A 24,655-nucleotide genomic window follows, 5' to 3' on the forward strand; every position below is an offset into this window, starting at 1 on the left:
TGTGACTTTGATGCAAATCTCTCTTTTTTTTCATGAGGTTAGTTTGTAAATTTTCAAAGTAAAAAAAAAAAAGTTTTGAGGGATAAGCCCATGTTGAATGACAATAGTCAATTACCAAAAATCAACTAATAACCAAGTATTGACAAATTTAGTACCAAATGTGTCACATAATCTACCAGTTCGTGACCAAATGTGTCACAAAATCAACCAGTTTGTCACCGATTTGATACTAGATGTGTCAATATTTGGATGTTTGGTTATTTTATAGTTGTCAAGCAAATGATATTATTGCTATCAATTTTCCATCAAAGACCGTTAGAAGTGATAATATTTAGGGTCTATTAGGTATATAGCCATATTTATAGTTTCACATTGCTATATAGCTAACGTCATCTTTATGTTATTTACCTAAAATTTACGAAACGTTATCTATATAGCAATTGCAAACATTTTAATTGGCTAGTTACCTAATTTTTTGTAATATTTATAATAAAAGATAGACATGACTTTTGCTTGCAGAAAGAGAGGAGGTCGGACAACATTTTGACCATATTATTATGAGAGAAGAGTGGAGGAGATTTCGAGTGGATAGATGAAAGGATGAAGGAGTTTTGGGGTGGAACTCGGGGAGGTATTTCACCGATTTTCGAAGGGTGTTTTAGGGCATTGCTCTCTCTCTCTCTCTCTCTCTCTCTCTCTCTCTCTCTCTCTCTCTCTCTCTCTCTCTCGGCTATGTCTGCCATTGACTCACTCTGCCTTGCTTACAGCTAGAGAGAAAGCCAAGCTAAAGCAAAGAGGTAGTGAGACTAAGTGCTTGTAATATTTGTGATGGAACCACTCTTCAAGCAGGACGCAAAATATTTATTTCGTCCGACTTAAGTAAAATCTCTTGTCTCGATCATTTAATTTTATGAAAAAAGGTTATTTATGTGTTATCCGAGACTATATATACTAGTGTTACTATATTATCCGAAAGATCCCGAATCGTCCACAATCATTAAAATGAAAAAAAAAATATTCTTGTAAAATTTTATTTGGGACATGTTTTCTAAAATATAAGATAAAATTAACCTAGTGAGATTTTTGATGCTTAAAAAATAGCAATGAGATGAGTTTGAGGCTATAGATATAATTAATCATGTTTTTTTTTATTTTTTATTATCTTATCACTAAATGGGATTCAATATCGACGGATGAAGAGAATCCAAAGAAAGGTTAACAAAAAAATGTTCCACCGCTACGTGGCAAAAGCCATAGATATAGCTGAGCCTGAGCGTATGCGAACCTCAGTATAGATACACACACGTCATATACATCTATATATATACACCAAACCGTCATAGTACTCGCAGAATTTTCTTATACGTTCATGCCTTACAGTCCAAAAGCACGTGTCTGCGTTGTTTTTTTTTTTTTCATCTTGCTTCGTTCGTGTGTCCATGGTTTTTTTTTTTTTTTTTTTTTTGCTGTTTTATAAGTCACGTATGAGTCATCACAGCTTTGTTGCAAACAATAATAGACATTTCAGACTGGTAAAACTTAATCCGCCGCGAATAATTTATTTGCTTGACAAACAAGCAAAAAATAATCACTATGACAAAAATGCTTGGATTATTCTATGACTGAATTCCGTTCCAAGCGTGTGAGTGAGCGAGCTCTATGAAATATACAAATGCACAAAACGTACGCTTTGTGATATCGCTTTCATTATGATATATATACAAACACTATATATATATATATATAATCAAACGTGATACATCATTCCAACCTCGAGCGTAGAAGCGTGAGGAATATTCAAAGCATAACTCGGCCCCCTGAAATTCCTTCTCAAGAAATCGTAGCCAAAGTTGATGACGATTCTCTTCATGAGGCTTGAACCACTCTTAGCCCTAACGTACGAGTGTCCGAGTATGAACGCCATTCCCGCTTCCCTGGCCTCCGTGAGATCTCTCAGCTCTTGCTCCGCCTCTCTGTCGATCCTCGGACTCTCCGGCAACACAAACCTCACCCTCTTCCTCGCCTTCTTCGCCGGAGCTTGAATCTCCGTCGCCGGAGACGACGTCCCGGCCCGCAAGTCCGGCGAGCTCTCCTCCGAGAGCCGGACGCCTTTCGCGCCGGACGAGGAGGTCGTCCCGACCACGGTCATCCTCTCGTCCGGCGAGGGAGCCACGTCATCGCCGGAGCGGACGAGCTCGGCGATGCTCCGGACGAGGTCCTTCTCGAACTCGGTGTCGTCCACGTGGACGTCGTGGTAGCCGTAGCGCGCGATGCAGCGGTAGAGCCGGTACTCCCTCGGGCCCACGCGGCCCACCAAGAACCTCTCTTGGGGCCGCACGTGTGGGACCGGGACGGATTTCACGCACAGAAAGACCACGACTTGGTGGAAAGCCGGGAGATTGGCCACGAAGTGGGAGAAGATCGCGGGGATCCCCGTGACAAGCTCGGTGTGGATGAGGCCGATCCCCCGCACCCGCACGATCCCCAGCGTGGGCCCCAGGCCGAGGAGCCAGTCGATGGAGACCTTGTTGTGCACGTCCGACTCGTACTTGAGGAGCGTGCCGTAGTGCCAGCAGTACATTACCGCGAGGAAGATGAGCGAGAGCGCGAGCGGGACCCACGCCCCCTCGAGGAATTTTATCAGCGACGCCGAGAAGTACAACGCCTCCACAGACCCGAAGAAGAGTATGAACGCCATCGCCACCAATAGGCTCTTTTGCCAGCACAGGATCATCACTAGTGACATCAGGCATGTTGTCACTAGCATCACCGTTATCACTGCCAAACCTGTTTGATTTATTTAGCGATATAAGCCACAAAAACATAAGCATTTGCATTTTAGCCAAACGTTTTGTAAATTTTTCATAAATAGCAATAAATGTTTCGTAAATAGCCAAAAATATGACGTAACCAACGTTATTTACACATATTTACTAGAAACTTACTATGCGTAAATAGATTTACGTGGCTATTTACCAAAAAAATAACGAAACGTTGGCTATTTAGAAATTTCTAACGTTTCATATGACTAGATAGTCACTGGACCTTTGATTTATAGTGGTTCACTTTCAATGCGACCTCACTATAAAAACATGTTATTATAGTGGTTTGCCTCTAGTTTGAGACCCATTCTACTCTATGTAAGTGTAATCAAGATGGGGGTGAAATTTAATGTACCTGAAGCGTTTCCGAGGCGTTTAGTGTCCCTGAAACCGATGGTGACGGCGAGGCACAACAACATGAGAGTCCAATTGATCTCGGGGATGTAGATCTGACCGTGGACCTTGGACGATGTGTGGACTATCTTGACCCTCGGAAAGCAGCCCAAGGACGAGCACTGCTTGATGATCGAGAACGTGCCCGTGATCACCGCCTGGCTTCCCACCACCGCCGCCAGGATCGCTATGCCCAGAACCGGCCATCTCAATCTCTCTGTCGAGACAAATAACCACTATAAGGGACATAACACGGACGGGTTGAAATGAAAAGAAAAAGTGTACCGGGGACGGAGACGTAAAAGCCGATGTGATAGTTGGTGTCTAAGACATGGTGTTTGGAGAGATAAGCAGCTTGTCCCATGTATGCCAGAATCAATGATGGGTATACCAAAAATGTAAAAGCAATCTGTGTTGCACAAAAAAAACAGCCTTGTAAAAAAAAAAAGATGAGGTTTTAAAAGCTGAAAAAGCCCGTCGAAAAAGTCGATGGCCCTGAAACTAGTTAAATTTATTTCATTTTTTTTTTCTCTTACAAATTTTCATCGACTCCTAGTAAAATGAAAGTTTCGGCCAATCATCGACAATCAGTAATTTGAACTATAGAAGAAAAAAAAAAGTTACCTTAATTGAGAACTGTGAGAAGTGTCCAAGATCAGCAAACATAGCTTCTGACCCTGCCCCCCAAAAAAACAAAAAAAAAAATGTACACATTTAGGCCATATGTATTTGGGTCTTATTTAACAACAAAATCGAAGGCGAGGCAATAGACGCATAATGTAGGATCATAATTAGGGATTATTCTAAAAAATATGACTAATTCTCTCATTATTCATCACTAAAGCTTTTTATGACTATAGTTGTCATTAGAAATAGTTGTTTTTGTGACATATGTTGTCATAAAAGGGGAATAAAGTGAAAAGCTCATGTAATTTTTGGAATAATCTCTTGTAATTAGTTTGTGTACCTGTAATGCAGAGCAATATTCCTCCGAGGGACATCCAACCGCGGCGACGGGTCTTGTTGAGGAACTTGTACATGTAATAAGGCGAGAGGGCTCGGTACACGTGCGGGTTCCAATGCACGATGTTGTAAACTCCGATCGCGCTTATGCAAATCAGCCACGTCACCACTATCGGCGCAAACAGAAACCCTACCCGGTGGGTCCCGTAGTGCTGCAGCGCAAACAGGAAGATGAGTATCGCGCAAGCAACCGGCACCTCCACATCTGCAACGGTCAAAAAAAAAAAGAACAACAAGACAAAGATAGTGTATCACTAACAACATGACTCTGAAGTGGACACCACAATTCCACCACTTTGGAAATAAGTTGAGCAAACAAAAGTTTATAGCTTTACAAAGGCCCACTAAAAAAAAAAGTCCAAACTAAAGAAAAAAATGGAATTTAATATTAATTTGAAATTTTCTTAAATTTATTTGAATAATATCCCGTCGAAATAATAGTGCATAAAAAATTGTGAAAAATATGAGTCAATGTATATTCTATTGTATTGTATCTAAAAAAAAAACCTTTAAGTTGTTGGTCTACATGTACACACCTAGTAAAATTTTAATAATTTTATTGGATTAGATGGGGACCTAGACCTAGTGAGTAAAAACCCTATTTTTTATATATAAAAAAAGTAGATAAAAACTATAAGATTAATGTGGTCCAATATTGATGTACACAAAAGTTAGATAGGTGCTAAGATGTAACATTGCACTAAGTTTATATTAAACATGGTGGGAGGAAAAAAAATTATTTTATCTTTTTGGAGATGGAGATTTGCTTTCTTCGATACACCGCCATATTAGTAGAATTTATAAAATTAAAAAAAAAAAACTATAAAAGTTTAGGCCACATACTTCGAGCATGTTTTGTTTAGAGTTTAGACAGTAAAAGTAGTGGGAAATAGTGCATGCAAATGATGATCAACTTTATTATGGTAATAATGACATGTTAATCAAGGCTAATAGTTTCAATAACCAAAAATCCATGATTATGTACTCCTCTTTTGGAGACTCAAAACCATACTTCTAAAGACGATTATTATAGTACCGCTATAAACATTAGAAACCAGATGATAAGGATGTTTGTGACTGTACTCTTCACTAGACCATTCTACCAAAAAAAAAAAAAAAAAAACTTTTAGTTATTCAATCTTATCCATATAAATCACTTTTTACCCTGAAAACAATGACACACAAAAGTTTATTCCCCTCAATCAATCGCATATTCTTATTTTAATATTTTGAACAGCCAAATGTGAAGGACTGTCGCATAGTTCTGTTCTGTAATCTGTATCATCGCCTAATAAGGTCACAAATAAAATCCTGATTGTGAATTCAGTGATTGGACTTTGATTAACGAAGGAGAGAGAGGGTTCAACTTGAACTATATATTCTATGGTGTACACGTATGTTAGTGGGACCCACGAACAAGCATTCGCAAGAAATAAAAAAAAAAAGTTTTTCTCGTGCCCACCAGGCCACCAGTGTCACGTCTTTGTGAGTGCATATTAAAATAATAATAAAATAATATTTGTAACGGACCAAAAAAAAACATCCAAGCTCTGAATTTAAAGCAAAAGATTAGAAGACTATTCCCCGTCATTTCCAACTAGTTACCCCAAATTCTTTGAATTTTGCAAAGTCACCCCCGAGAATGAAAAATCGTATCTTTTCAGTACTTACATTTGTGTTGCTCTTTGGACATGGAAAGCTCGAGTCCTGAAACCGCCGAGAACACTGTAATCCCCCCAAAAAAAAAAATTAAAAAAAAAAAATCAAACCTCAATAATGAAAATCATAACTCAAAAAAACCAATTCGACCCTAAAAAAAAAAAATTAATCGGAAAAAAAAAGAAAATGAAAAATAAAAGAGTACCGGAAAGAGCAGGTGTGAGAACGCCGTCGCCGATGACCATGCAAGTCCCAATAAGAGCCAAGACGAGCAAAACGGTCTGCAAAACCCGGTACTTCTCCAATGTCGTTTTTATCGCGGAGCCAGCGCGTAGCTTGTCGTTTTGTTCGCCGCCATCGTCGTCGGTGTACTCGGACAAGTCCTGGTCGGCGAGCTGGTCGTTGGGGAGAGAGCTCACGCGCGCGTGGCGACAGAGCAGCGAGTAGAGCGCGAAAGTCCCTCCCTCGCCGTGGTCGTCGGCTCTGAGGACGATGAAGACGTATTTCAGCAGAGGGATCAAAGTCAACGTCCAGAACACGAACGACAAAACGCCGTAAATCTCCTCGTTGGTCTCCGAGTGTTCGATGTCCTCCGCGAAAGTGCTCTTGTACACGTATAGCGGTGACGTGGCAAGGTCTCCGTACACCACGCCCAGGCTCTGGTAAGCCAGAGTCAGAACTGTCTTCCATGACTCTTTCTGATCACATAAACACACACACATATCAGAAAACGACAGTTAAATGTTTGTCGTTCGATAAAAAAAAAAGATTTGAGATTTTGTGTTCTTACCTTCTTTGGGTGGTTATGGTTGTGGTGGGTTCGGCTTTCGAGATCCATGGAAATGGGGTTTTTTTTTTTTCTTCTCCTCGACGGAGTTATCAGAAAGAGGACGACCCTGATGGGTTTAAGCTTTTCTTTTTTGTCATTTATGTATAATTGTGACAAATCGAAAAAGAAATGGGTTTCTTTTTTTCTTTTTCTTTTTTTATAATGAAATGGTTTTGTTTAGTGTTGAAGTTGTTCACGACCTAATAACGAGGGCCAATGAAAAACCTACACGAGCACATAAATAGTGTTTTGTGGTTTTGTTGTAGAGTCGTTTTAGTAGAGATTTTGGTTTAGAGAGAGAGAGAGAGAGAGATGTGTTGAAAACTTGAAAAAGCTTTTATCTTGATCACCTATTGAACTTGGTTCTCTTATATTGAAGAGAAGAAGAAAAAAGTTCAAAAAACAAGTGGTCTCTCTTCTAAAAAAAAAAAAAAAAAAAACATTCACTGACAGACTAATATTTTTATTTTACATGTCAGCAACGATACAGGCATAATTTTTTATTTTTAAAGCAAGTCATAAAGGATTCAAACCTATCTTTCTACGTCAAATGAAAATAATAACTCTAGTCTCAACTCTCAACAGACAGGTTGTAAAAAAATATAAAAAATAAAAGAGGCAGTTATTTTGGTACTAATAGTTGAATGCCTAATTAGTAACAGGTCCACTGTGACCTTTCATAAAATTTAAAAAAAAAAAAAAAATTATTTCTATCATAGATTTTAGTTCAGATATTATCAGTCCATGCGTGTGCATAGGGTGTCTAACATCCACATGTAATTCTCTTTTTTTCTTTTTAAATTTGGGATAAAATGGCAATTATTATTTTGTGGGACATTTGTATAGAAAGTGCGGACACAAGTTATTTATCTTATTCGCAAATGGACTTATAATATATATATATAACTCATATGGGTGATTGGGCACTTTCGTGAATGTCTGTCATTGTTAAACAAACAAACTCACAAAGAAGACTCTCTCAGCCTAAACCCACGCTCACCTACTTATAAAATGAAGATTTCATATATATACTTTAATAGAATAAAATAATCGACTAAAATTAATAATATTAACTGATAATGATTTTTTTTTTCATCGTGACTCGAACTTACCATTTCATCTGATAAATTCCAATCAAGGAGAATGTAATTATAAAGAATTACCATAATTTTGCAATAGTTATGTATCGAAAAAATATGGTCAAAGTTAACTGTAAATACCTTATATTTCATCCAGACCTACGTTTATAAAGCAAATAAATAAGACAAAATAAAACTGCAATAATTTAGTCTGAAAAATTGGTCCTAATATTCAATGTTTACCAATGAATGTAGCTGAAAGTTAAGACTATTAAGACAGAATTTTCAAACAGCGAGACTTGAATCGCTTGTGACTCACTGAGTCCAACGGCTGCTAATTACTAAAGCTAACAAAAGCTTGAAAGTCAAATAAAAGCTTTAAACTTGCTCGACAAAAAAGGTAAATGTATGGAGCAATATACCAAGAATATATTAGTTTAGAACTTTAGATCGTTTATTTTTTTTTTTTACAAAAAACGTTTAAACTTTTTGGTTAACGCTTATTAGAATCATATTCTTTCTTCTACAACTAATATAATGAAATTATTTTGACGTGATGGCTGGTTTTTGAGGTAATAAAGTAAACACCACAAACAAAATCAAGTCCAGCTTTAATAAACGTGATCGTTTATTAAAGATTATTTTTTAATTCCTATTTTTGAATATATAAATTATGGCTAATATACTAACATTAAAAATGTGTTATTACTTAATTACTTTTCGATTTTTTATTTTATTTTATTTATTCTTCTGTCCATTATCAGAATAATCTTCATATGTATATTCTAGAGTCGCCAAACAAGGATCAAACTGCTACCAGGTCATTATCTTGCCAGATAGGCTCTTGAAAGGAATATATACATACAATATATATATATATATATATATATATATATATATATATATATATTGTATGTATATATTCCAGGTCAACTCTTTACTCTTTCAACTAGAAAATATCATCACAAAATGCAAGCTCTAGTTGATTTTATTTAGATGCCAAAAAAAAAAAAAAAAAAGGTGACAAACGTGTTTGGCTTCTTGGACCCAATAAACCCCACTAATAATCCCCAATACATACTTTTTTGTGCCTCATTATTGCTTATATTAAAATTAAGGATCAAGTCAAACTACACCAATCTTTATGGACTCCTAATTATTTTCCAATATTTGTACAAACCTTGAACTTGGCCTACCAATTTTTTCAGGCATTTAATTTCTACAATCATTCACGATTGATGAGTCCGAAACATTTAAGTGTGTACGAAATTATGTACACACGTCAACAAGCGATTAATTACTTAAAAGTTGAAAGTAATATCAATAAGAAGAGCCAAAAAGATAAGATAAGTACAACGTAATTTCGTCTTTCAAAATAATTATGGAAAATGACATCAGTACTATATTGAGTTATTGATAGATGATATGATATATCATTGTTTTAGTTTTCAACTTAGATTAAAATTACACATTTAATTTTTATAATTACAGGTCTAATTCAGACGTTCTTAATGAAACTAGAGAGTAGAGAAATATTTTTATTCAGATTGTAATAAGAAAAAAATCCATTTTTTAAGACGTGCTTAAATAGCTGTTTAAATTTATAGGTTTGAGAAGTCCATTATAAATATATGATCACCATAAATTCTATTGTTATGTTGAAGGGTTAATGTATATCATTTAGTTTTGGATGGTGATTTTTTTTTTTATTCTTTTTATTTTGAAAAAAATAAAGATAAGATAAATGGTATTTGAAAATAGCCACACACACATCATATGGATGGATATAGTGGTTATCATTGTAGAAGCAAAAGAAGCTCTATATATATGACTTTATATCATAAGCGATCCCAAATTTGTCATATAGTTTATTCATTTATTTATTTTGCATAATTGAGTGCCACTTCTTTACTGGCAAATGTACACATAGCACTCACTTTTCTTTTTCTTTTTACAATCCGTGTCAATTCGAAATTCGCACTAAGAAAAATCTTTCTGGATGGATCCCACAACTATTAGAATTGTCAATTCTTTCGTACGTCAATTCATAAATCGAGTGAATAAATTATTGCTGGGTTATTTTTATTACTAGTCCCTCATTTTCATATTTGAAGTTGTTGTGGGTGTTAATGGCACATAATGTCAGGCTCAAAAGGGAATCAGTATATTTAATGAGGAAAAAAGAAGGAAAAGTCGGGTAAATAATGATCAATAAGCCATAATTTTTGTAGAATTATAGGCTGTAATTATTTGTAAAATGATCACTATCTGTTTTGTTAGGCTCGTTGACTGTGTAGACTAAACATAAGAATAACTTAATGTAAATTCTAATCAAATTTGAATTTATCAAAACATGTATCAGATGTTTCTTAATGAAGTCAAAACTATAGCGGGTTACTCGATAAAATAATATGGTCGTTCTGAGTAAAAAGTCGCTAAGAACAACTATAAGTTCGAGTACTTAAAAAGAGAGAGAGGAACTACTAAAACATAATTTAAGACGAAACTCGACGAACAAAAACTAAGAAGAAACTAATGGGATCAAGACTAGTTTAACAGAAAAAAAAAAAAAAAAAAAAAAAAGAACATGACTACAAACCTAAGAAATAACTGTTTGAAGTCTCTTGACTCAAGGATTAAAACCTAGGAACTAACCGAAGACACGTACTCAATGATTATCACTTATAAAATTATAATAATCATGGTCAACCCACGATCTAGAAGAAATGTATAACACTTGAGCCTCAAATGGCCCAATTGAATCAAGCCTTAAATGGCACAACAAAACGACCCCAAAGTGATCATCCCGATGAACCTAGCCGGGCACAATGACCCGACCCGAGTGAGCTTAGCCCGAGAATTGCCCGAGTGATATGACACGTCTATGTCTTAGCAACGGAGACGCTCTTATGAGTATAAAAAGTTCGATCAAACGGCTGAGTTATTCAGGATTTATATCAAGACAAAACACTACAACTTTTAATATTGTTTTTTAGTTTTTATTTTTTCCCCTGAAAACGACAACCTAGACAATTCTCTCTCATTTCTTTTTTTTTATCTCTTGTATCTCTAATCAATTAGGTTTCCAATATAATATAATCGATTCGAGAGAGACACACAACACATTCACACGACGTGGAACACTTTAACATTCATCTATTCCTAATACAACGGATCACTGTTCGATTTCCCGCGAAAATCTCAACGGTCAAAACTAAACCAACAAAAAAAAACAACCAACCAAAACCCCAAAATCTCTCTCTCTCTCTCTCTCTCTCTCTCTCTCTCTCTCTCTCTCTCTCTCTCTCTCTCGTACGGCCATGCACGAGGGATCAAGAAGAAGGAGATGCGCAGGATAATATCAACGCCGGCGAAGAAGTGGCGTCGAAACCGCGAGCTCCGCCACGGGATCGTCGTCGGAGATGACGTGGCATCATCATCGGCGGCGGAGGAGGAGGAGGGCGGCGGCGGCGGAGCGTGGATCCTGGCGCCGGACAGCGAGGCGGTGGCGCGGTGGAACCAGGTGTTTCTGGTGACGTGCATAGCGGCGCTGGTGATCGACCCTCTCTACTTGTTCGTGCCCTCCGTCGCGGGGCCCGCCTGCGTCGCCTCCGACGTCGGGCTCTCCGCCGCCGTCACGGTGCTCCGCTCCGGCTCCGACCTCTTCTTCCTTGTCCACATCATCATCAAGTTCAGGACCGCCTACGTGGCACCCAACTCCAAGATATTCGGCCGCGGAGAGTTCGTAACCGACCCGGCTCTCGTTGCCCGCCGATACCTTCGCTCCGATTTCGCCGTCGATCTCTTCTCCGCTCTCCCTCTGCCCCAGGCAAGCCTAATATACAATTTACTACTAAAAAAAAAATTTAATTTTTTTTTTTTTTAAATAATTGAATTCTCTATTTTGAATTTAATCTCGAAATCAATTGACAATAATATTAATTTTATCGGAGTTGCTTTGGTAAAATTGGAATGCTTCGAAAAATTTGCTTATAAAGTAATCCAATTTGGTTTTTTTTTTTTGTATAATTAAATTGTGTGTTTGTGAATATGAATTTGTTGAGAAACAGGTTTATTTATCGGTCCGAACAAGATAAGATACGGACTTGTATGAAATTAACGGAATGAACAAAATTGTTTCTGATTAGGGAACTTCATCCCGAAAATTAATTGACGATTAAATCTAACGATTTTCCACGGGTTTAAGAGAAAATTAGTGTGATCAATCATTAGACTGGAGCGACATAATAATTACTTATTTATTGATTATTATTTTGTGGGATGTCGTGGCGGCAGATTGTGATATGGATAGTGATACCGGCGACGAGAGACTCGAGAAGAGACCACACGAACAACACATTGGCTCTGATCGTTTTGTTGCAGTACATCCCGAGGCTGTTCCTCATGTTTCCTCTGAATCGGCGTATCATAAAAACCACCGGAGTGGTCGCCAAGACCGCCTGGGCCGGCGCCGCCTACAACCTCCTCCTCTACATGCTCGCCAGCCACGTAACCACACACACCTCAACAATTACAATCATCGTATTATTTTCCGATTTCACAACAAACAAAATGATGATATGATACGGTGCGACGATTAGGTGATAGGTGCGACGTGGTACCTATTGTCGATAGGGCGGTTAGTGTCGTGCTGGCGGTGGGAGTGCGAGAAGGAGAACGCGGCTCGTCCCGGTTCTTGCGTCCCGGCCTACCTCGACTGCACCGATCTGAGGCGTCTCGCGTGGACCAACGCCACCACCGTCGCATCGACGTGCGACGCCGCAACTAACGTCGGCTTCAACTTCGGTATGTTCGCCGACGCCATCACTAACGACGTCTTCTCCTCCAAATTCTCCGCCAAGTACTTGTATTGCCTTTGGTGGGGCTTGAGAAACTTGAGGTAAATTCTTTGCAATTTCGCGACGAAATTCTATGCAAGTGGTGTCTGTTGTTTCTAATATTTGTTGGCGTGATATAAAAGCTCGTACGGGCAGAATTTGGAGACGAGCAAATTCCTGGGAGAGACCACGTTTTGCATTCTTCTGTGCATCGTTGGCTTGGTCCTCTTCGCGCATTTGATCGGAAACATGCAGGTAAGCGATTGGCAAGAGGGTTTCTCTTTCTTATTTCTTTCGAAGATTTGTGTTGTGACGATGAGTTTTTTTTCGTTGGTGTTAAGACGTATCTGCAATCGATGACGGTGAGGCTGGAGGAATGGCGGGTGAAGCGGAGGGACACGGAGGAGTGGATGAGGCACCGCCAGATGCCGGTGGACCTCATGGACCGAGTCCGCCGTTTCGTGCAATATCAATGGCTCGCCACCCGAGGAGTCAACGAGGAATCCATCCTCCGCTCGCTCCCTCTCGACCTCCGCCGCGACATCCAACGTCACCTCTGCCTCGCCCTCGTCCGCCGAGTAATTATTACCCTTTAGTACTTTAGTTTTGAGAAATTGTCACATTTGCCACCAATTTCATAACATTTTCTCACTTTCCACCAAAAGACTAATTTAGCCCAAAATGCCACCACATTGTTGACATATCGGTGGCATTTTGAGCCAAATTAGTCTATTGGTGGAAAGCGGGAAAAAGTTATGAAATTGGTGGCAAATGGAACAATTTCTCTTTATTTTTCGAGTCTCAAACAGACTGTAATACTTGGTTGGTTGGTTGGTTCTTTGGGGGGGTTATCAGGTTCCGTTTTTCTCTCAAATGGACGACCAACTCTTGGACGCGATATGCGAGCGATTGGTATCAACGTTGAGCATCCAAGGGACGTACATCGTTCGAGAGGGCGACCCGGTGGACGAGATGCTCTTTGTGATCCGCGGCCAACTAGAGAGCTCGACGACGAACGGGGGTCGGGCCGGGTTCTTCAACTCCACGACCCTGAGGCCGGGGGACTTCTGCGGCGAGGAGCTCCTCACGTGGGCCCTGGCCCCGGCCCCGAGCCTGAACCTCCCGACCTCGACCCGCACTGTGAAAGCCCTCACAGAGGTCGAGGCCTTTGCGCTCCGAGCCGAGGAGCTCCGTTTCGTGTCCGGACAGTTCAAGCGCCTCCACAGCAAGCGGCTCCAGCACGCCTTCCGCTACTACTCCCACCAGTGGCGCACCTGGGGCGCCTGCTTCGTCCAAGCCGCCTGGCGCCGCTTCGCCAAAAGAAAGATGGCTCGCGAATTGACCGCCGCCGCCGCCACGTCAGCGGTGGCCCCGCCGCCTCCGCCCGAGGCCGCCAGCTTGAAGATGCCTAAGTTGTTTAAGCCGAGCGAGCCTGATTTCTCTTGGGGTCACGAGGATGTTAGGTTAAGATAGGGGATTTGGATTAATTTAGTTTGCTAACAAACCAGACTAGTTTAGATAGAAAAAAGATTGTTGATTATGTGTTTTTCTGAGTCCGAATCTCCAACCAATCTCAAATGTTGCTTAAAAAAAACTGACTTCAATTGTTCTCTCGTCCGTTTTTATTTCTTTCCATAGTTTTGCTTAAGCCAGCAGCAAAGAGATTAAAATAAAAAAATAGAAGTGAAAGTGAGTGACAAGTAAGGAAGCCTGTAATCTGCAGAAGAGATTAATGCACAACAAAAGAAAAAGAAAAAATAAAATATTGTGCATTGGTCATCAAAAGCCAAACGCCAAAACTACAATGAGCCATCTCATGTTTGAATTGCTTACAACTGCAACAACAAAATCACTTCTTATTCTGTTCCTAACAAAACTCATAAGAACCCAAAAACCAAATGAACTCTAAAGAGGAAGAGTAAGAATTAACAAACCAGAGCTACGCATTAATTAGGCGCCGAGGCAGACTCTTGTTTTTTCGAACCCCTTTTTGTGCTCTTCTTCCCGTCTTTCTTACTGCCCTCGATCAGCCTCGAGAGAATATCGGACTGCCTCGAGTTTCCCTCCTTGTTGAGGCTATTGATGAGATCTCCGCTCTTGCTCCAATTCGTAGACCCTCCTTTCGCGATGAGGGCGGTCAGAACAGAGTAAGCCTTGAGCGTCTTTCCGGCGGCCAGAAGGGCGTCCAAGACCTTGTCGTAGGTCGAGAAATCCAAGTCCCAGTCTCTGTCCATGCAAAACTCCACGAGCTTGAGAGCCGCGATGGTCTTCTTCTTCTCGCTCAGAACGGAGAGGAGAGCGTCCAAATCCGGCGCCGAGCCCTTCTTCTGCGTCATCAGAAGGTTGACCCGCCCGATCGCCTCCTCGCAGTGGCCTCTGAGGAAGAGCGCCTCGATGATCTTCGAGAACAGGTCGGCGTTTCCGGTCACCAAGCCCTTCTCGACCATGGTCCTCATGACCCGGCTCGCGGTCTGAACGCGACCGTCCTCGAACAGAGACTCCGCGACCGATCGGAACAGCGAGCTCTCGGGGCGATGCCCGCTCTCGATCATGCTGTCCAGAGCCGATTTAGCTTCAGCGGACTCGCCTTTAGCCAAGTAGCTCTTGACAAGCAGCGAGAACGACTCGGAGTCGGTCTCGACCCCTCTCCGCTCCATGATCCTGAAAACCTCGAGCGCCGACTCGGGATTCCCTTCCTTGGAGTGACCTCTCACGAGGCTGTTGAAAGCGGCCGAGTCTTTCACCCCCGTCTTCATCAGCTGCCGGAAAAAGTTCTCGGCTTTCCCGGTCTCCCCGTTCAGGCAGAGATGCTCGATCACCGGGTTGTACACGCTCGCCTCCATCGCGGCAGAGCCGCTCCTCCGCGGCTGAAGCACGATCTCCTTCTCGACGAGCTCGTCCACGAGATTCGCCGCTCGGCCGTGGAGCCCGGCCTCGCAGAAGCTCTGGATCAGAACCCCGTAGTGACCGCAGTTCGTCGGGACTCTCTGCGAGTTCATCGTCTCGAGAACCTCCGTGGCAGCATCCAAATCCCCGGACTTGCAGTGACCCGAGAGAAGCTTCGAAAAGACGGACTTGTCCTTCGGGACGACCCGCCTCTCCACCATCTCCCTCAGCAGAGCCCGTGCCTCGACCATCTTCCCGGCATCGCAGAGCCGCGGAAGGAGAGTCGAGAAAGTCACTTCATTCGGGTTGATCTTCGACTTCTTCATCTCCGCGAAGAGCCTCAGAGCGTCCTCGAACCTCTCTGCGTCGAGGTACCCTTTGATCATGGCCGTGTAGCTGATCGCCGTCTGTCCGATCTTCCTCTCCTTCATCTCCGCAAAGCACTTCTCGGCCTCGTCGGTCATCTTCAGCCGATTGTACCCGTGCATCATCGTGTTGTACGTCACCGCGTCCGGCGAAACGTTCCTCTGCTTCATCTCCTCGAAGAATCGCCTCGCCGTCTCCAATCTCTTCGACAAGAAAAAACCCCATATCATGATGTTATACGTGACCAAGGTCGGCTCGACCCCGTCCCTGAGCATCGCGTTGAAGTACCTCTTCGCCATCATATACCTCCCTCGCCTGAGAATAATCAACAACAGAGCGTCGTAGGATTTCCCAGTCCTGACGACTCGGAGCTTCTTCATCATGTTGAAGACGTTCACGGACTCTTGGACGATCCCGGCCTTGGCGTAGCCTTCCATCAACTTGACGAACAAGGCCTCGTCCCAGGGAACGCCTTTCTTGGGCATGTCGAGGAGGATCAGCCTCGCGTGGTTGAGCTTCGCGTCGCCGGTCAAGATCTTGATGATCTTCAAGTGGCTGTCGCGGTCGTGGCGGACCAGGCCCGACCGCTCGACCCACCGGTAGAATTGCAGGGCATGCTCGGAGTCTCTGCAAACATTCAGGACATTCCACACCAGAGAGTTGTCGAACCGCGGGACCAGAGATCGGATCGAGTTTTGCAGCCGAGTCGTCCACGACCGGTTCGCCATCATTCTGCAGATCGTGTTCTCGATGCTCTCGGGGTTTCGATCAATCGTGGCTCTCGTTCTCCTCTCCGGCTTGGGATTGGGCTTCGGCTTCGGCTTCGGGGCAGGGTCTTCTATGGCCGTGCAGAAGAGTCGGAGACGATCTTCGGCGATTCTGGTGAATGACAGGGTTGGTCTCCATTGACGACTCTTGGTCAAAACTCCGGCCATTGATTAACTAGTGGAGTTCAGTTCTGGACCTGATCCCTAACGTTAATTCGAAATCAATCGAACAAACAATACATTGTATGAATCAAGTTCGTTTCAAATGTACGCATTACAAAGAGCTATGAAACTGAACTTGGGGCTCGTAAAAAAACCAGAAATGAAAAGAGTGAGAACAGAGTTTGGTTCGTTACCTTAGATAAGTGATTCCGAGGAGTTAAAAGATAGCGACGATGGCGGAATCAAAGCTGCGCCGCCGGTGACGGCGTTGAGAAGCTTTCAGTTGTCGGAGAAGACGAAGAGAGAGAGAGAGAGAGAGATCGAGCGGAAAGTGTTACCGCTCTCTAGGGTTTTAGGATTTGGGAAATGAATCATTTTTAATTTTTTACCCCCTTTAGACCGAATTTCGCTTTGCACTCTATATTTTAGATATGATGCAAAAAGACCATTCTCGTACGTCTGTGTTATGAAATTATATCAAATCTACCCCTTTCGTTAAATTAGATCATTAAGGTAACATGTCTAAGGGGTCATATGCCTTACTTTTATGAATAAATCATATTTTTACCTTCTGGATTCGTACCTCAGTTACATTTAGCTCTCTGCACTTGAAAATGTTACAAAACTCAACTCACAACTCAAACACGTGTTACAAGGCCCCACTTTCATCAATATTTGGACGTTAAGTTTCACGTTTTGATGAAGTGACAATATTTAAAATGGTATAATAGTATTTTCTATTATTCTAAATATTTTTAATATTTAAATATTGTTATCAGATATATTAATTATTATTAAATAATTAAATATTTCTATTATTCTCTCTCTCCTCGCCCGGGATTAAACAAAACAACAAAAATTCACTCGATTAATCTGGAGATAAACTTACCCGGGATTCCGAAAATTGAAATCATTGTTTCACTTTGAGAACGAATGAAGAAATAGAGTTGATTTCAGTGATTTTCGCGCAGCCACGAACTTGACAACCAAACGTTGATTCATTGATCGATTTGCATTAGAACCGAGGCCTCATATTTATTCTAAAACAAAAAGCCCAATATCGTGGAATTTGCATTAGGAAAAATTTCAAACGCAAAATATATTGCTGACATATTAAAGATATTGGTCATTTTGAATCTTGTAGAGATTTGTTACTAATTAGCGATTTTATGAGCGAGAAATTAAAATAATAGTCTAACTATCAATTTTTTTTATTTTTTATTTTATAAAGAAACTAGCCCATTTTATTAGGGGTTCCAAAAACTACCCATGATTTCTTTTTCTTGTTCTTTAATCGTGTTGGTGTTTTGAGCTAGGTCTGGGTTGGTTGAAAAATCTCAGCTACACCTTTGTTTTGTTGGCCAAGTTTTGTCGGAGATCCAAAGGCTCACCTTGCTGGAGAAGCACCTCAAGAGGTGCATCGACGTGCAAAAAGTTGGGGATTGAAAAAGCATTGTCAAGGAATCTGAAGCCGCATAGACCGTCAATGCCGATTCATCGCCTCAAGATTCTTCATCTTCTTAACTGTGGCGACGTTGAGATTCGATCGAAAAAAATGGTATTGAAGGAGACTCCCAATCCGATGGAAATATACAGAAGACGACAATATAGACTCCGTTTGGCGTTACTCCGGTTTTAGATTTTGATGTTAGAAAAAGTTGTTTTAAAAAACAAATAGGTGTTCGATAAATTGTTGTAAAATTGTTATAACTACAATTTCAGATATTGTAGATGTCGAAATTGTATGAAATTGTAGACATAAACATCTACAATTCTAGTGACTATAGTTTTATATGTCTACAATTACATCTTTATGGCCTATGACGTCTTCCAAACACAGAAAATGTAGATCAAAGAATTCTACAATCACATATATAATCACCCAATATTGTTTACATAAATAATAACTCAAACTCACTCGGCATGCAATCAAAAAGTTACCCAAACGCTCAAAGTGAAGAAATGTACCTCATTTATACTTGCTTTTCTCTTTCGGACCTTCAACTCGAATGACGATGTCTCTTCTTCATCTGACGTCGGAGATTCAATCATTGGCTTCTTCAATCGCCGAGCCGGTGTTGGCTTCTGGGCGGGAGACTTCTTCGCGGGAGCAACACTTTTCTTCGCCGGCGTCCGTGCTCTTCGTCCTCGGACTCTTCCGAACCGGCGGACGTTTTTTGGCCGTCGTCATTTTCTGCGATTTAGGTTTTTAGGTTTCCGGAAAACCAATGGAGAAGAAAGAGGGCTTCGTAGAGATATGAAAAAATTATGGAGAATGTAGAGATATACTTGAGAGAATGTGTTGTTGCTGTTGTTATTGATTTCCCGACGATTTCAGCGACGTGGGTGTGATGGTTTTAGAGAGAGAAACCGTCAGAGGAGAGAGAGCGCGAATGTAGAAGAAAGTGAAACTCAGTTTTTTTTTTCTTTTTTTTAATAAAAAAAACCTTGAACCGGCCAAAATTGTGGATATTTTCAACATAAGAATCAAACTAAAGGGCAAGATTGTATTTGCTCACATGAGCAACTACTAAAAGTGTGCAAAACAAGGAACTCAATATTTTGGTCCAAAATATTGAAATGACTACTATAAACGGCCATTTCCCCAACAATATCATTAAATTTTAGATTTGTTAACCCACATTTATGAAGCCCACGCCAATTTACGTGTGTCCTAATTAAATTAGCTATTTGGTTTATTTTGAGAAAAATCTTTAATTGTACTAATATTCCAATGTCCTAATTTAATTCTTCTGAGAAGTAATACATATTTTTCAAAAGTCTGACTAACCTTTCTATAATTTATTATTTATACATATGAGTGACGAAAATAAAGTCAGTAAATTGTAACCACGACCATAAAGAAAATGTTTAGTTTTAATTCACGATTAATGGTTAAGCAAATGATTAAATCCAGTAAACACATAAGAAAATGAAGCACGATAAACTTCTTAAATTTTCAACTAAAAATCACTTACTATGATAACTGTCTCTACTAAAATATTACTATATTATATTCATACATGTCTTGGAACTTTTTTTTTTTTAATTTCTTTCGATATCGAAACTATTAAAACTAAAACAAAGTTAAAACTCAATCTTACTATTTCTCCACAAAGGTGACGTGGAAGTGGAATTTTACTTAAGAGCTACCGCAATCACGATTTTCGTTCAGTAATTTTTGAAACAATTACTGTATTGCTAATATGGATATAAGTGACCATTATTCTGTTGATTGTATATCACAAAGGTGACGTGGTCGTGCATATGCATGTGAATGTGAGAGCACTATGAATTATGTACGTTTTTTTGTGCTCTAGAGATCGAGCATGAAATTGTTTCATATATATTGATCTTTACATAATAATAAAATAAAATAAAATAAAAATGAAAAAAGTTATACTAGGGCATCTCTGAAAAAAAAACCCGAAGGGAAAAAAAATGCTTATTAGCCGAAGAAAATAAAAGGTAACTCTCAATCACTCTCTGGGACCCGTCGTAGACCATAACAGGCTTCCACGACCTCGTACGGGCCAAGAGAGATCACCTTCAGTACAATATCACCCATAAGGAAGCACTTTTAAAAAAGGGACTTGACTACATTGTCAAGATATCTGTCGGTGTCGTGCTCGTGGTTAGACCGCTCCAAATCCATCGTTACAATTGTTTCACATAAAGAAATAATATCCATAACGAACATGAATAAGTGTCAGCGTGTGGCGGGCGGCGAGAGAACGAAGACCACCAGTATCTTCGTGCTCGTAAAAAAATCGCCAAGCCACCCAAGACGGAGAGTCAACTCCTTGGACTCGACGAGGAGTGGCACGAAGACCTCCAGCAACATAATTCCGCAGTGAATCAGCACCATGCACTACAACAAAATACATTTTTTATGTGGATAGGTATCAGATGCGACATGTTGCATCTAAATGTCACATCTACATGGGCATCGGATGCGAGAAGTGATCCAGGAAATCAAAATTTTCGCTAAATTTAAGTGGTATCGGATGCGACTTGTCGCATCCGATGGTTTTTTAGACTTTTGGATGCGACACTGTCGCATCCGAAGGTCCAAAAATTTGAACGGGCCAAAACTCCCCCTCTTTTTCCTTCACTTATCGACGTGGCGATTGATTTCAATTTTTTTTAATACTTTTGGATGCGACAAGTCGCATCCTCGCATCCGATGCCGCTATCGGATGCGACATGTCGCATCCATTTGGTTATCGGATGCGACATGTCGCATCCGATTTATAGGGTTTACTTATAAAACTTTGGCTTTCTTCTTCGACCTCACTTGCCCCAAACTGAAAATTTGTCTCTGAAACTCTCTCTGAAATCCTATCTCTCGTCTCATCACTCCCTATCTCTCTCGCGTTTTTCTTTGTCAAGTCAAACCACAGTATAGTATGGAAAATATCATGTTAAAAATGACATGTAAAATAAATTGGCTTTTCTCTTTTCCAAATATCTTCTACAGTATAGTATGTATCATTAGCCACGAGTCACTTATGTTTCTTTATATGAAAGCCACGTATTATGTAGAAGTTCGTGAATCAGCCAAACTCTATCCAATAACAATGATGAACCGCCTTATTAAATAAACTAGTTTAAAAAACGCGCGATGCGCAAGTCGGCAATTTTTTTTTACTAAAAAAAGTGAAAAAGAAAAATAAGTAAAATAAAGTAAGTGGAAGACTTTTAATTGTATTAAATATAATATACATTAAAAAATTATACAAAATATATTGATAAGAGAGGGAGGAAATAAATTAATATACATAAAAATATTATACAAAATATATTAATGAAAGAAGGAAAAAAAAATCAAAATCGGAAGTAAAAAAAAAAAATCAAAACCGGAACGGAAAAAAATGGCCTCCACGTGTCGCTGCCTGGCGGCACCAGAATTCAAGTTTAAATAAAAATATATACAAAATATATTGATGAGAGAGGGAAAAAAAATTAAAGGTCTGAAAAAAAATATAAATGATAATATATGTTATTGATATAGTATAATATAGTATTAGTAATTATAATTATAATATACATTAAAAAAAATTATACAAAATATATTGATGTTTGGAAAGGAAAAAAAATCAAAATTGGAAAGCAAAAAAAAAAATCAAAATCGGAAGGAAAAAAAAATGGCTTCCACGTGTCGCTGTCGGGCGGCACCAAGATTCAAGTTGAAATAAAAATATATACAAAATATATTGATGAGAGCGGGAAAAAAAAAAAGCAAAGGTCGGGAAAAAAATGATAATATATGTTATTGATATAGTATAATATAGTATTAGTACTCGCGCGTGTGGTTGGAAACCTCATCATCTTCCTATCCTCTATATATATAAGGTCACTACTCACTCCCTCTCACTCCCACTCATCTCATCTCTTTCTCTAATTCTCTGCAAATTTCATCTAATTTTGACTCAGTACACCTACTCTTGTTCGTTATGGATATTATTTCTCTATGTGGAACATTTGTCACTATGGATTTGGAGCGGACCAGCCACGAGCACGGCACCGACCGCTATCTCGACAACGTAGTCAAGTCCCCTTTTGACCAGGGTTTCCTTATGGCTGATATTACACTCAAGGTGATCTCTCTGCGCCCGTACGAGTTCGTCGAAGCCTGCTATGGCCCACGGCGGATCCCACTGAGTCATTGAGAGTTACCTTTTATTTTCTTCCGCTAATAAGCACTCTTTTTTCTCTACGGGGTTTTTTTTTCAGAGATGCTCTAGTATAACTTCTTTTTCATTTTTATTTTATTATTATGTCAAAGACAGTTATCATAGTAAGTGATTTTTTCTTTTAACTGTTTGGTATGTATCTTTATATAGTTGAAAATTTAAGAAGTTTATCGGACTTCATTTTCTTATGTGTTTACTGGATTTAATCATTTGCTTAACCATTAATCGTTAATTAAAACTAAACATTTTCTTTATAGTATAGTAATTACTAATACTATATTATACTATATCAATAACATATATTATCATTTATTTTTTTCCCGACCTTTGCTTTTTTTTCCCGCTCTCATCAATATATTTTGTATATATTTTTATTTCAACTTGAATCTTGGTGCCGCCCGACAGCGACACGTGGAAGCCATTTTTTTTTCCTTCCGATTTTGATTTTTTTTTTTGCTTTCCAATTTTGATTTTTTTTCCTTTCCAAACATCAATATATTTTGTATAATTTTTTTTAATGTATATTATAATCATAATTACTAATACTATATTATACTATATCAATAACATATATTATCATTTATATTTTTTTCCGACCTTTAATTTTTTTTTCTCTCTCTCATCAATATATTTTGTATATATTTTTATTTCAACTTGAATCCTGGTGCCGCCAGGCAGCGACACGTGGATGTCATTTTTTTCCCTTCCGGTTTTGATTTTTTTTTTACTTCCGATTTTGATTTTGTTTTCCTTCTTTCATTAATATATTTTGTATAATTTTTTTTATGTATATTAATTTATTTCCTCCCTCTCTTATCAATATATTTTGTATAATTTTTTAATGTATATTATATTTAATACAATTAAAAGTCTTCCACTTACTTTATTTTACTTATTTTTCTTTTTTACCTTTTTTTAGTAAAAAAAAATTGCTGACTCACGCATCGCGCGTTTTTTAAACTAGTTTATTTAATAAGGCGGTTCATCATTGTTATTGGATAGAGTTTGGCTGATTCACGAACTTCTACATAATACGTGGCTTTCATATAAAGAAACATAAGTGACTCGTGGCTAATGATCCATACTATACTGTAGAAGATATTTGGAAAAGAGAAAAGTCAAGAAGGTGAGTTGCTGAGTTTCACTTTGGTTTTTAGAAAATAAGTAAATGAATTATGTTGGAACTGCTTTGTAATAAATTTATCTTTAATTAATTGCATTGAGTCATTAGGCATTGGATGAATTGCACTCTTATTTTATTTCCTCTTATTTATTATACTCCCTTCTATACCTTGTGTCTACTCGGTGGTTGACATTTCCTTTTTCATTTAGAACCCTGAAAAGTTTTCTGAGCTACAAATACAATCGTATCTCAAAACTGTTGCTTTCCGCCGAGAGATAAATCAAGTGCAGAAGGCTGCTTCAGGAAGAGGAGTAGCCGGTTTATTTCCTTATTTATTTTTTTTTTCTTCTAACCATGGTTTTTAGAAAATAAGTAAATGAATTATGTTGGAACTGCTTTGTAATAAATTTATCTTTAATTATACTCCCTTCCAAACCTTGTGTCTACTCAGTGGATTGTGGTTCAAGTAAACCCGGAGATACTCGTACCGCATTTTGCACGCGTGGCACACCGTCCAAAACGTGTTCGGTCTCTGCTTCTGATGAGGCGAGGGATTTGACGGATTCGCCCCTCGGCCCGAGCTCTTCGGGGGCTTCGAAGCCTTCCTCGTCCGTTGGTCGTAAATCGACCTCTTGGCTCGGTCGGAGAGCAAAGTCCAAGCCTCGGAGATGAGCTTGAACGCCCCCTCGGTTCTGACGGACTTGTTCTTGTCCGGATGAAGCATCAGAGCGAGCTTTCGGTACTGTCTTCGGACCGTCTCTTCGTCGGATTTATGGTCAACTCCGAGGATCCCGTACCAGTCGGGTTCTCCGTTGACTTTCTTCTCGGCCGAGGCGTACACGTCCAGAGTCGAGAGCATTTGTGGGACCCCCTCGAGGCCCGGGAAAAGGGCTTGGGCTTTTAAAGCGAATTTTCTCGCGCCCGTTACGTCTTTAGCTGAGAATTTCTTCTCTGCAATTTATTTCGCACACGTCGCCTCGTCTTTATTGCAATCCATTCTCTTTTTTTTTTC

At 39.6% G+C, this 24,655-nt stretch overlaps 3 protein-coding genes and 1 pseudogene across 4 annotated transcripts; 1 reads left to right on the forward strand and 3 right to left on the reverse strand.

Moving 5' to 3' along the window:
• Positions 1-1,665: 1,665 nt before the first annotated feature.
• On the reverse strand, positions 1,666-7,050 carry LOC149406060 (Potassium transporter family protein). Its single transcript, XM_089611022.1, has 8 exons — positions 6,688-7,050; positions 6,103-6,595; positions 5,910-5,963; positions 4,183-4,443; positions 3,840-3,892; positions 3,501-3,624; positions 3,178-3,432; positions 1,666-2,787 (listed from the first exon to the last, which is right to left on the reverse strand). The coding sequence occupies exons 1-8, from the start codon at positions 6,733-6,735 to the stop codon at positions 1,748-1,750; spliced, it is 2,328 nt and encodes a 775-aa protein (XP_089467148.1). The 5' UTR covers positions 6,736-7,050; the 3' UTR covers positions 1,666-1,747.
• A 4,055-nt stretch (positions 7,051-11,105) lies between these two features.
• On the forward strand, positions 11,106-14,143 carry CNGC18 (cyclic nucleotide-gated channel 18). The gene is made up of 6 exons (XM_089611124.1): positions 11,106-11,634; positions 12,102-12,314; positions 12,407-12,705; positions 12,787-12,898; positions 12,985-13,221; positions 13,499-14,143. The coding sequence occupies exons 1-6, from the start codon at positions 11,152-11,154 to the stop codon at positions 14,114-14,116; spliced, it is 1,962 nt and encodes a 653-aa protein (XP_089467250.1). The 5' UTR covers positions 11,106-11,151; the 3' UTR covers positions 14,117-14,143.
• Positions 14,144-14,390: 247 nt separating this feature from the next.
• LOC149406062 (Tetratricopeptide repeat (TPR)-like superfamily protein) lies at positions 14,391-17,238 on the reverse strand. Of its 2 annotated transcripts, none has more exons than XM_089611226.1 (2): positions 17,019-17,238; positions 14,391-16,866 (listed from the first exon to the last, which is right to left on the reverse strand). In XM_089611226.1, exon 2 carries the CDS (start codon positions 16,828-16,830, stop codon positions 14,590-14,592), a length of 2,241 nt encoding a protein of 746 aa, XP_089467352.1. In that variant the 5' UTR covers positions 16,831-16,866; positions 17,019-17,238; the 3' UTR covers positions 14,391-14,589. The 2 variants fall into 2 exon arrangements, with proteins under 2 accessions (XP_089467352.1, XP_089467426.1); XM_089611300.1 differs by having other exon boundaries at positions 14,391-16,859; positions 17,019-17,233.
• A 6,823-nt stretch (positions 17,239-24,061) lies between these two features.
• LOC149406063 (chaperone protein dnaJ 49-like) lies at positions 24,062-24,655 on the reverse strand (annotated as a pseudogene).

This window comes from Urtica dioica, chromosome 1 (assembly GCF_054948205.1).
Source record: "Urtica dioica subsp. dioica isolate 48M chromosome 1, U.dioica_male_clone48M_v1_H2, whole genome shotgun sequence".
Lineage (NCBI taxonomy): Eukaryota > Viridiplantae > Streptophyta > Magnoliopsida > Rosales > Urticaceae > Urtica > Urtica dioica.